Below are 13,046 nucleotides of genomic sequence, written 5' to 3' on the forward strand. Positions count from 1 at the left end.
ATGCAGGCTAGATAAGAGAAAATCGTAAACCGAACGAGTTGGCCAAGGCATGGGCCCACGAGGCTAGGCAGTAGACTAGGCACTGACCACCTGAGGGGTTCGCTTTACCCTCATAAACTCAATGAAAAGCAATATGGGTACGGTACTCTGTAGCTCTAGTGCTCTGCCCTAGCTCGAACCAGTCATCCCATCCCACCAGGCCCGCCACGGACTCGACTAGAAAAATCCGCAGTGCCCGCAGCAAAATCGACGCAACTGATATCATGTTAGCATCGCAGGATGTTATTGGCTCCACTCGCTCCTCGATATCACTAAGCTCCCGGGCCTAAGGAGCCAGGTGCTGCACGTGCGGTGATGTCGTGCAACAACTGGCCCGCTGAGATCCACTTGTCACACGCAGTTGACAGTTGAAAAGTTTATGCGTTAGTCGAGGACGGAGGAGATACTTAGACGAGCCCTGAGCCGAGTGACTAGTGAGTCTGCACTATGAACTCCTCAGGTGAAAACAACCGACAAAGACATCTACTCCGTCTGTCTGTCGAGACAGCTAATATCAAGAACGATTACGAGTCTGGCCTACCCGGAAGCAAGACTGATTGTACCGTTTGTACGCATAGTTGTGGCGTGTGGCGAGTCGTCCAGTCTAGAACACAATGGCGATGACAAAGACATAGATGATAACTAGGGGAGACAGTGGGGTAGTCTCGCAACAGTGCCTAGTAGCTGTCTGCACTCCAGAATCTATCTATCTACTACATACTCCGTATTCCGTCTCCGTGCTCCGTACTAATCATTAATCCCTCCACGTGTGAGGATCTAATCGAAACACCCGAAGGATCAGGTTGTCAGCGGTCAGGTCACCGGGAGCTAGGTACCGTACTTATTTTGGAGTTTCCAGCGAGTCACAACCCAGCAGTCTGTCATTATCGATCATTTGTCAACAAGTAACAAGCAACAACAAGAAGAAAATGAAGATAATAACTGCGCTTATTACGGATACACACCATCAAAACTCAGAAAAAGAAATTCCCTCAAGCACCGTACCTAAAGTCAAAGTCAAAGTCAGTCCGTAATATTGCCTTGCCAAACTCTATCAAACGCACAATAGGGTATTTATTTCCGACAACCTAATACCTAAACTCCTTGCAATGACATAAAATAATGAATTAAGATGAGGGTCGACGTCCCATGTGATCCAAATATCCAAATATCCAATCACCGTAGCATGCACCCGAGCTTGGCGATTATATTCCTCAATTCTGTGCTCATGCCTCGTGCCTTGGGCCTGCCTTCCAGGTACCAGACATTAACATTAGATAGGTACTCTGCTGTAAACCGGCATAGCCTGCATATGGTACAACTATAACATCTGATTGGTCAAAAAAGCACAAAAGGCTTTCCGATCTGTGGCTAGTAAGCATGGTTCAAATGACACCAAACATCGGAAAATGACATACCCTGATCATCCAGGAACTGGATGTTCAATACTTTCATCTGCGCCAGGATATCAAAGTTCGGCTGCAGCTCCAGCACCACGGGCCGCCCGGCTTTCTTCCCGGGATTGACCGTCTCGATGCAATTTACTTGTACCGTCAGTATACAGTATAATTCTGTAGGGAGATGATATGTAAAAGATGGTAGAGGCATACCAGGAATCGACACATATCGCTTCAGCTCTTTGCGCTGGGAGTTCGCAAAAAACAGCATGACCTGTTTCCCGTTGGGCCCGCGCAGGATCCGCAGGTTCTGGCTGATGCATTCCTCGCCGCGGCCCTTGGATTTCGCCTCGGCAATGCCGGCGATGAAGACGAGTTTCGCGGCGAGGATGAGTTCCTGGAACTGGACGCAGTCTGTGCATGGTCAGCAGAGCGGACGGAGCAGACAGACTAAAAAATACTGACCGCGCCAGTCCTCAAAGGTATATGAAAGCTGGGTGGTGAAGACCGTGCTTGCGCTCTGGACGGTCTGCTCTTCGAGAAAGGAGATACGCAGCGAGGGTTCATCGCAGAGTTTGGGGTGTTCGAGGTGAGGCACGGGGAGTTTTGTTCCGTGGACTGGATCGTTTAGTCTGCGGTTTGGAGATATGCAGGGGCTGACGTACAGGTATGGATGAAAGGCGAATTCTGCCCTATCCCGCCCCCCAGCTCCAGTCCGCGCAGGGTGCCTGTGGCGTCTTTGCAGATGTCGATGTAGGTGTATCGTAGTTTGAAGAGTTTGCTATTTCGCAGGAAGGATCTGTGCAAGTTAGATTGACGCTTCGCAACGGACCAGGGAGCATACATCGTCACGGCGGGATTGAGCTGTAACCGAGTGACCTCGTCATGCAGCGATGGGACCCTCGACCTCGTCCCCGGCGTGGTCGCGGGGCTGATGGGCGGGTGGTAGAACAGGGACGACGGAGAACCCAGGATTGCTGATCCGGATGAACCTGTTGAGGAGGAAACTGTGCTTTCGCGACGGGATGGAGGGAGAGGAGGCAGAGGCCAGTCGTGATCGAAGACGGATACGGTATGGTGGCTCATGGCCGCGATGCGGGACGGCCGGTGGTCATATATGAGCACTAAGGGAGATAGGTAGGTGTATATACAGTTGTATACGAATCTGTAGATGATCGTCAAGATGACAGCTTCAGAGATGGATATTTATTTAATGAAGCTGAGGCCACTATCAATCTAGCAGTGGAACAACAACGTGGGAGGAGGGCGATCGTGCTGATCTCCGAGGCGTGATCGATGGGGCTGAGATGGACACTGGGAATCGGAGTCCCATTCTTCCTGGCTGGTCGGTGGAATGCCAATGTCAACAATGTGTGATTTATGACTTCAATTATGACGGATAATCATCAGATCGCAAAGGTGGTGGAACTGGACTGGACCCAGTTCAAGGCGGAGGGGTTGTTGAAAAGACCACAACTTAAATAGAGTAGTTAGCTGATAGCAGTCAGAAATGTCGACAGTAGAGCATCCTACTGGAGAGATTGAGTAAATAGATAGACAGACTGAGCCCTCGTGGACCAGACAACTGGATCGGATGTCTTGGTGGAGGTGCTAAGGGAGTGCATAGTGCATACATACAAGAGCAGGAATCAATACTAGTAGAAAGAATAGTGCCTCTCTCTATCCAGATAATCCAGGACTAGGCGACAGGGTTATCCGCAACGTGCGCAAATGGATGGCTGCGGTGCAAAGCTTATAAACTGGTGGGGTCCTTGTCAGCCTCTAGAACGGCGTTTAGGACGGGGATTCGATTCGATTCAGTCTTCCTCGGCTTTGTCCTGACAGTCATAATCGACTATTGTTTCTTGTGTTATGGCATATCCATGGATTCAGAATCAGCGGTTGCTGAACTGCAATTGGTGGTCCTGCTCACTATGGCACGATCTTCTTGAGTCATGGACATGGCATCTGTCCTGCACTGATATCACATTGATTCTTCTACAAAGTCCAAGCTCAAGCTAGATAGAGCTCTGTCCATTGCACTGACCATTGAGCTGATCATCATGACAGGCAGTCGCATGTGTCCTTTTCCTTTCTTTTCCTCCCAGATAGTTACAGACCAGCAATTCGCGTCCCCTGGATCATGTTTCCTGGGTCATGTCCCCTGGGTCAACTATTGATTTTATTATATCATTGACCCAGAAGAAATTTAAAGTTTTGAGGTTTTCGTCGGAGGTGGATCGGGTCCGCGCCGGATTTTCTTCGAAGAAAAGGAGCGGCAAACTTAGAGAAATGTGAGTACGGAGTACGGAGTACGGAGCACTGATACTGATAGATATCGAATGTATGACACAATCCCGAGGCAACAATTCAATCAGTTTGATCAAAGCATGTATTAAATATCTATATACAGAGTAAACCCCAAGTAAACCCCAAGGACTCCCCTCTAACTGGGTATCCAACCTGAGGCCCAACACATGAGACGAACTAAAATGGCTATCCACATCAATCAAAATCAAAAACAAAACGCGCAAAAGATGCTAGAAACCCTAATGCAAATCTATCAGCCACTCTGTGGCTATGGGGGAAACACCTGAAATTACGGAGAATAGACCAAAAACCGACAAGCTGGGTAACCGGCACTCGCCTGCACGACGCACGTGGTGACTAGTCCAAGACACACTGACCAGTGTCAAAACGGTCCATCAGACTAACCTGGAAGGATTCGAGATTCCTCATGTTGACTCCGGCCCCGACACGTGCTGACTGAAATGCCGGTTCTCTGTGATTGTTCCAGATGATCTATACAATACCGAGTTTGTTGAGGATGGAAATTAGATTAGACTTTCGCGAATCGTCGCGAAGCATTTTTCGTTGTCGTGACAAAAGGGGGTTTTGTGGCGTCGGTCTCATCCAGCCAGCAGACTTGTTGACTTTGATGCGGCTCCAGTCCGCGAGGCCACTGTCGCCAATGCTCTGGTCGCGAGGCGCGTGCGCAATATGAAACAATATGAAACAATATGAAAAAGGTGAAAGAATGCGCCGCTTCCCAAATCAGGGGACCAGAAATCACCGCAAAGGCTTCTGAGCAATAATGCGGTAGCTCGTACTGCAGAGGCGCATGCGGTCCATCTTGACAAACGCCTGACCGTCCAGACAGAGCCGGTTGATCAGAGTCTTGAAGTGGTGCGGCAGCGCGTGCACCTTGACCAAACCCAGGATGACCTGTCGCATGGACCGGAAGTAAAAGTCCACCGTGTCAATGAGCGGCGCCTGCAGCCCGTCCAGGCTGGCATTGTCCGAGCGCAACACGGTGAAGCCCGCCTCGGCCAGCGCCCGCTCCAGGATCTCCGGGGTGGGAGTGCCGACTGCGCCGATGAGCGGCTTGACGCGGCGCATGAGCTCCGCATGCTCCGGATTCGAGGGGTCGTACGCCGGCAGGCTGACCCAGTCGAGCAGGGAGATCTTGGCGCCGGGCTTGACGACGCGGTAGATCTCGCGGAAGAGGGCGGCCAGGTCCTTGCACAGACTCAGGGCCTGGATCTGGTAGAAGGCGTCGAAGCTCTCGTCCTCGAACGGCAGCGGCAGCGAGTTGAAATCCTGCACGACGAACTTGTTCTTGAACCCGCGCTTGTCGTTGAACGTCTGCGCCTGCGCGATCTGGTTGGGATCGATGTTGATGCCGGTGACCTGCGCGCCGCCGGAGAATTGCGTCATGTGCGCCGCCACCCGCCCGCGGCCGCAACCCAAATCCAACACCTTGTCGCCGGGCCCGAGCCCGATGTCGCGCGCGATCGACTCCTCGTACAGCAGCTGGTTCTCCAGCACGGTCGCCTTCTTGCTCATGAACGGGGGGATGTACATCTTCTCCACGTCGCCCAGCGCACACAGGTGGTTCAACACCCCGTAGTACGCTTTGAGGCAGTCGCCGACTTTCTCCTGGTAGTTGGGCCCCAATGTCTCGATCATCTGTTTCTCGTCCGACCAGTCGAGGTTATAGATGACATATGACGCCATGAAGTCGTCAACCTGCTTTTGCGTCAGGTGCTGCAGGTATCGGAACGCGGTCCAGAAGGTCTTCCACCGCTTCGGGGAAGCCGAGTTGTGCAGGTCCGGACGCTCTTTGTCCGTTGTCGAGGGGGGCGAGCTTGCCGCCGCCGCTGCTGCTGCTGCTAGCTTCTGCTTCTCTTGAGCGATGACGTCCACGGAGCTGCTGCTCTCGGAGCTGCGTCCGGACTGGCGCGACGACGCCAGGGCCGGTGTTGCGGTCTGTGTTTCCGTCATTATCTTGTTCGTTGATCGGGCGGTGATAGCGGACTGGAAAGAGGAGGTGATTTCAAGGCGGGCGAATATCTATTATGGGGACATCCTACGCAGACAAGAGGAAAAGGATACGAGCAAACATCCCGGTTGAGCGAGCGGGGCTCCCTTTGAATTTATAAGCAGTTAAGCACAGTTGAGTCAAGAGAAAATTTTCTGCACCGGCTCGTTTTCCATGAGGGGGCAGCTATCTAATTCGGATAACCGCCATATGACCTGCCATGGATAATAGGGGACCCTAAGAGTAAAGGAGTGAGGCGATCGCCGCAGTGGGCTAATTACTCTTCTTTGTCACCAGATCTGGAAGCTCACGGAAGGGTCGGATGTGGAGGTAGAAAAAAAAAAGAAAAAAAAAAAACTGTTGATAATCCAAAGGACGGGATAACACGGCAGACGATCCGGAATGGACACTGTCTCCTCACAGGAACAGACCCCCTGCGAGGATGAGTCAACGAAGCTGTGGTTGGTGAGGCTATCACAGACCGCTGCTTCCCCTCTGATCGTGAGGGGTAGGTATGCTGGTATTGTAGTCTACTTCGTTGCGACTTGATTATCTGTGCTTCTAGTCTACCTATGAGTATGACTTGATCAGCAATTAAAACCCGCCAAGACACTCCTCTCAAGACCCATCATAGCTCTATGACAAGGCTTAGTATCCAGAGCTATGCACAGAATCTGGTACATAGGGATCAACCCTACCGGGATGTCTCGGCTCGGCTTCGGCGTGGACGTTGCTTCTTTAAGGCTTCTGATTGACAGGAAGGGCTGGAACCCAGGTCTTGGCACCCCTTTCGGGTTTAGCCTGCTGAGAGAATTACTCGAATAGGGCAACTCGCCCCGGCTTCGGCCTTTGGACCCGAGTCTGCTTAGTCACGCTGTCATCATCGACGGTTGTTTTTGGTAAATCCGGATATCCGAGTCCAAATCCGAACTATGGATCAGCTCACTGTACAGATTACTATTGAAGTAGACTCTTCCAATGTTGTCGAGATACTAATCTCTGGCAAACATACTCCCTGATGCTTGCCGATCCCATTATGAAAATGCTGCGATCTCATGGTTCACTCTCAGACCTCTGACGATCCATACAGAATTTTCATTCATCACCTCATCTATTCTCGTTGTATTCACTCCATTCAGAAAGGATTGTCCTGGCCTTGTCTCCCCATCACAGGTCCCGTACTAGACCTGTCTATCCGCCGGCCGCTGTCAACACAATATCAGCGCTAGCCACGTCATGGCCGTCCTCAGCCTATAGCTAGAGATGGACTCACGCCCTATGGCCAGGGTATGGTACTTTTGTATGCACATCACCGCTGTGTTTGTAGTGTAATGAGCGGGGTAGCTCCAGCGGTCATCCAGACCTGGAAGATTGGAACATAATGTCCGTTAATTCCATTCAAAGAACCGAAATTATGTCGAGCAGATATTACACAGACGGGAATATCCGGATATCTGTATATCTATAATCTATATCTAGAACGGTCACGTGTCTATCCTTGGATAGCATCAAGGCCACGAAGGTACTGCTGATGCCGAACCAAGCATCTCTCTGCTGTATACCTTGTATACTGAGTTACAGCAAGGTTCGAACCGCCGCAGGAACCCCCGTCCCAATCTCTCGGGAAAAAAAGTCAAGATAAGCTTAAGCGTACCAGTCTAGCGGCCCCGATCTCCTGACGCAGACAGCTGATCTCCGGCTCCATGGCAATGGTCACTGGTCCTCTGCAATCGTAGCTCCGAATCAGGATGAGGACGGTTCCACTGTGCTAGGCTGCAGCGGTGGTGCACCGTGCTCGGGGGACCGTAGTCGATCTACGGGGTGGGAGGCGTGGGTGGCGCTCGGGTGTTAGGTAGCAGCGTTTCCAGAGGGCCTGTACTGTCGGGCTTAGTTAATCATGGTGTGTCGCAAGGCGTTGGTACGTGAGGTCTACCTTATGTGTCTCATGCTCTGTCGGTGTGTACTGGGTGGAATTCCGTCTGGTTGGTGGCCTTGTACTTGCCTGAGGGCTCAGGTTCTTGCGGAATTTCAGGAGCTCGGCTGTTGGGCTGGGTTATGCATTGTCGCAGACGCAATGATGTATATGACTCTTTCCTGTGTTACTGGCTCGGGGATTTAGTACATTGATAGAGGAAAGGTACTTCGTCTCTGGGTCCCTGACAGGATTCATGCGTGATATTATATTGCCTTCCTGATGAACTTGACCGTGTCGAAAGCAAAAGTACATATCATGTCGCCTGAACTTCGTATTTATCTGTTGGCGATGATTCAGCGAGGGATATCTCTTGAGAAAGTCCGGGTTTCCGTGCATATAGCTACAATAGCCTTGAGTCTCCTGCACGTCAGCATACCTTCGCCATCGAGAAGATCTCCACTTTGCTGATCAGTGATCTATATGACTCATCAAGGTATGACATCTCACTGCGTGATCTGGAGTGAACTATATTTCATTCAACGCCGGATGGTGGTACGGGTGGGACAGTCCGACAGAAGCGTCGAGAATTGTCACTTTGATAACCGAATGGCCCATAATATTATGTAAATTACCACCCTAAATCAGCCTAAGAATATGTAGACTATATGATAGATCAACTGATTTAATCACTGCCGATCCGACCCTCTAAATCGACAGCACAACTCCCCACACAGACAGACCTTATTCAACTGCTTCCAATAGTGATCCGAGTAATCTACCGTGATCTCTCTCCCCGCGACTATCCCTCGTGAAACCACAATGATCCGCTCCTTGCCGCGCCAGTAGAACCGTTGGAACCGGCTGTTTGGGCGGCATGAATGGTTGATAAACCGGGTGAAGTTGCCCATCTCGCCCTGGTAGATCTGGTACGTCCTGCCCTTCGTGCCGCCTACCATGACATCCACGCCGGAGACACCATGTGTTATGAGTCCAACGAATTCGCCGATTGCCACCCCGCGGTCAAAGTTCTGCAGCCAGCCATCCATCAGCTGGACGTCTCTTGGGAAATAACCACGATGTGAACTTACCACACGGGCCACCACGCCATTGTTCTTTCCGCTCGCTGTGCTGAATATCTGCACCGGAGCAGGTCCTTTGGCGCCTCCGAATAGAGCCGGAAAACACGAGCAGTGGTTCTGTTCAATGTCGTCCGACTGTTTTGCCTTGCAGACCTGGCAGATATCCGGATCCAGATCGGGTGCGCGACGGGGGTCCTCCGTCCCGAATACGGTCGTATCAAGCACACACTCGTCGATGAAGCGATAATGAAACCCGTTCGGCAGATCGAGGTGCGCATAGGTCGCGTGCAGGGGTAGTGCAGGCTCTCCTGCCACTGTCACCCACTCGTGGGGATGGCCATGATACTGGCGCCGTGTATCCCCTTGGCCGATGACATGCAACAGATCCCTCCATTCGGGGTGGAGGGTGTCCGCCGCAACTTCCAGACTCGACCGGAGATGGCGCAGACGAGTCGAGAAACCCTCGCCGAAGCCGGTGCGGTATTTGCAGAACCGGTAGACACCGGAGCTGGCAAAGATCAGGCCGGGCCAGCCGCCTGCATCTTTGATTTCCTTGTAGCCGCGCCAAATTGCCCTATTTCGTCAGTGCGCGGTAGGAAACGAAACGGTGGGCTGAGATACATTCTGTTGCGGAGATCCTTCTCCTTCCAGTTAAGGACCGCGCAGGCCTCTTTCAGCGCGGTCATTCGTGCCTCAGTACTGGATAAATGCGGGTTCTCCAGTCGGATGACAGCAATACGTGCTTCATAGCATTCAATCCAGTAGGCCTGGACGATCATCTCCAAGGCGCGAGACGACTGACTCTGGTTGTAGTATTTCATGCAGAGAGTGTTGACAGCTCGGAAGACCTTTCTTGTCAGCCAAGTTCTACCCAAACGTCGAGCACCGCTCACTCACATCTCCACTGACGCCAGTGCGGATGTTAATCGTGGGTTCAACCACCTGTCCGGTCAGCAAAGTACACGCAATTCGATCAGGAACTTACAGAAGGAGTCCGGCTCAGCTTCACAGGTGAGTACATCTGTCTCCAGATTCCCGCGATCAACTTATCGGTTGATGTAGGCTCCAGGACCGGCGCGGCGTTATCTTGTCCGGCTTTTCTACGCTGTGGAAACCCAGTGTCACTATGGACCTGCCGCACGGACCCGGAGACCATGTCTAGATCCTGTAATGAAGAGTTATCGCCGCTGCTGTCTAACTCTGAAGAATCTACTGTTGTCACGGCCGGCTGGAGATGTCGTGATGGTCGCAAACCGCTGACCGTCTTGTGACGTTTGGGAGGATGCGCTTCCTCATTTTGGATTGACTGAGGGGTCAATGGTGTGCTTTCGTCGGGTTCATCGTCCTATCAAATCAGTATACTAGATATTACCAGTCGAAGATGGTCATACTCGAGGCGGAGTCGCAGTCTGAGTGGTTGGGGAATATGGAATCACTCGTCCATTCTTAAGATCAATGGAACCCTAATTAAGGTAAGAATTAAAGCCTCGTATACACGAAGGAGAAATTACCAGCAGTATTGGGTCAGGCAGAGGCGAACGGGCATGCGGAGATGCGTCCTTTGGAGAGATGGACGCTTCTATCCGCAGGACAAGATGATCTTTGCTCTCGTAGCTCTGGTTCGCTTTCTGATGACTCAAAATCGACGCGAGCTGCGACGGAAAATGCTGGTTGCACAGCAGTGAGCATAATTCCGATACCAATGGAACCGCCATGCCATCGAGTCGACAGATATCAGATCGTAGATGAAGATGAAGATGATGTTTATACTCTGCTCCCCATTGGAATCTGCCCGCGCAGAAAACCTGCTGACTCATCGATCAGAATTCAGAAACCTCAACGCCATGACGTCAGGCATCCCCACCGGCTTCGAAGTATGGAATATGGATGAACGCCATGAAAAGATGCATGGGGGGCAGTTCTCAAGATGAAGGTAGAGGGACCGAGGAGACGCCTGCGGTATGCCTTATGCTGTGTCTCAATGCCCTCTCAGCTAGGTTATCACCCATATCGTGCCCATACATTCTCCAGCTTTTGTCAGCCAAGGTCAATACTCAATCGTCCTCCCCACCGAGAGAAACTTTCGAGGAACGTTCGATCATCCTCTGACGAAGAGGCCAAGATGTCCTGAGACAAAGATTGCATAAAAGGCGCACCCATTCCTCTTCTAAGCTCTTTTTCTTCATCGCCAGTCATATCCAAGCCCCTCCGTATAGTTCATCTCATGCATCATTTTGATCCATCATGTCGTTCGACCAGCCTCTGACAAGAGAGAAATCGTGGCTCTCCTATACATACGAGGACCGCGAAGGATGGAAATCAATCCGTGCTCTCTGTCTCTTTCGGGGCATGTATCACGACGTCCGTCGTCGACTGCCCTACTACTGGAGTGATATTCGAGATGCCTGGACATATCGCGTCGTCTCAAGTACTATCCGGATGTACTTTGTCAAGTGCGCTTCACTCCATACTATCGCTATTAAGACTGTCTACTGATACGCGGCAGCATGCTTCCTGCCGTTGCATACACACTGGACATGTACCGACGCACTGGCGAATTCTACGGCATCAACGAGGCCCTCTTCTCATCTGCTATGGCGGCAATGATCTTCAGTGTCTTGGGAGCACAGCCTCTGACCATCGTCGGTATTACTGGTTTGATCTCGCTGTTCAACTACACCATCTACGATATCGTGACCATCTACGAACCGGCCATCTACCCGAATTTCATGTGCTGGACCGCCATCTGGGCCGCTATCTTCCACTGGCTTGTGGCTGTCTGCAACCTGTGTGACTACATGCGCTATGTGACGGACTTTTCGTCCGAGTCGTTTGGCGCCTATGTCGGCATTATCTACTGCAGTGAGTCTCAGCCCCCGACTATGGGGGTTTGATGGTACTGACCGGCGGTAGTCAAGGGCGTCGAGGAACTAGTGAACGAGTTTACGACGCAGGGCAACACGGCTGGGTTCATGAGCACTATGATTGCCATCCTATACTTTCTCACCATCTACGGTCTGGAACGGCTTGGGTCCAGTACCGTCTGGAAACCGTGGTTCAGGGGTCTACTGGCTGACTACGCATATGTGGTATGCATTCCCCCGGTACGCAAGATCCCCAATCTCAACTCACATCCGTACAGATTGGGACCATCTTCTGGGTAGGATTCTCGCACATACCCGGTAATCTCAAAGCCACCAACATCTCCTTCGTCCCCATCACGCGGGCCTTCTACCCTACACAGCCGCGCGGCTGGCTCATCCATTTCTGGGAACTCGATGCCAAATGGGTATTCGCGGCACTACCCTTCGGGTTCCTGGTGATGCTCCTCTTCTACTATGACCACGTACGACCTCTCCACCCCCCTTCAACAGATACAGCACTAACCCAAGAAAAGAACGTAAGCAGCCTAACCGCCCAGGCCAGACAGTTCCCCCTCAAGAAACCCGCCGGTTTCCACTGGGACTTCTTCCTCCTGGGCTGCACCACCTTCCTCGCAGGTATCACAGGCATCCCCATGCCAAACGGCCTAGTGCCCCAGGCCCCCGTCCACACCGACTCCCTAACCATCTACGAAACCTCCCTCCGCACCATCTCGACCGCCGAAGGCGAGGGCGCCGAGATCCGCCGCCCCATCGTAACCGCCACCGCCGTCGTCGAGCAACGCCTCTCCCATTTCCTCATGGGCCTGCTCATCGTCGGCACGATGACGGGCCCGCTGCTGATCGTCCTGCACACGATGCCCGCCGCCGTCTTCGCGGGCGTCTTCTTCACCGTCGGCTGGGGATCCATCGAGTCGAACGGCATCCTCCAGAAAATGGTCTTCCTCGCGCGCGAGAACAGATTCATCCAGCGCGGTGAGCCGCTGCTGACCGTGCGCAGGCGCAAGATCGCGCTGTATATCGTCTGCCAGGCGGTGGGTGTCGCGGCGACGGTGGCGATCTCGCAGACCATTGCGGCGATTGGGTTCCCGATTCTGATTATTGCGTTGATTCCGTTTCGGGTGTGGGTTATGCCGAGGTGGTTCAGCGTGGAGGAGCTGGACGTCATGGATGATTTGACGGCGGATAATAGTGCCGTGTTGGCGAGTCTGGGGGGTCCGCCGCGGTTTCCGGGACAGCCTGATAACGAGAGGTTTGGGCTGGAGCGTCGCTATTCGGAGCAGAGGTTTGGGTCGACGAGGCAGAGGGCGGGAAGTATCCATCGTTAGTGGATGGTGGGGGATGTATATACTAGAGGTGATGTTGCAAGAGATATAGGAGTACTTTAGGGTTAGAACACATTAGTACTAGCAA

At 52.3% G+C, this 13,046-nt stretch overlaps 3 protein-coding genes across 3 annotated transcripts; 1 reads left to right on the forward strand and 2 right to left on the reverse strand.

Annotated features, from left to right (window-relative positions):
* Positions 1-118: 118 nt before the first annotated feature.
* On the reverse strand, positions 119-2,522 carry CDV56_102536 (uncharacterized protein; the record flags this gene model as incomplete). Its single annotated transcript, XM_026756155.1, has 6 exons — positions 119-255; positions 1,458-1,583; positions 1,650-1,850; positions 1,902-2,054; positions 2,102-2,235; positions 2,281-2,522. The coding sequence occupies 6 exons, from the start codon at positions 2,520-2,522 to the stop codon at positions 119-121; spliced, it is 993 nt and encodes a 330-aa protein (XP_026615132.1).
* Positions 2,523-4,505: 1,983 nt separating this feature from the next.
* On the reverse strand, positions 4,506-10,466 carry CDV56_103069 (uncharacterized protein; the record flags this gene model as incomplete). Its single annotated transcript, XM_026756688.1, has 8 exons — positions 4,506-5,705; positions 8,413-8,700; positions 8,761-9,325; positions 9,373-9,599; positions 9,649-9,693; positions 9,737-10,096; positions 10,143-10,214; positions 10,263-10,466. 8 exons carry the CDS (start codon positions 10,464-10,466, stop codon positions 4,506-4,508), a joined length of 2,961 nt encoding a protein of 986 aa, XP_026615133.1.
* Positions 10,467-10,995: 529 nt separating this feature from the next.
* On the forward strand, positions 10,996-12,961 carry CDV56_103763 (anion exchange family protein; the record flags this gene model as incomplete). The annotated part of the gene is made up of 4 exons (XM_026757382.1): positions 10,996-11,204; positions 11,258-11,613; positions 11,665-11,840; positions 11,894-12,961. 4 exons carry the CDS (start codon positions 10,996-10,998, stop codon positions 12,959-12,961), a joined length of 1,809 nt encoding a protein of 602 aa, XP_026615134.1.
* Between the last annotated feature and the right edge of the window lie 85 nt (positions 12,962-13,046).

The sequence above is a fragment of the Aspergillus thermomutatus genome (genome assembly GCF_002237265.1).
Source record: "Aspergillus thermomutatus strain HMR AF 39 chromosome Unknown NODE_74, whole genome shotgun sequence".
Taxonomy (NCBI): Eukaryota; Fungi; Ascomycota; class Eurotiomycetes; order Eurotiales; family Aspergillaceae; genus Aspergillus; species Aspergillus thermomutatus.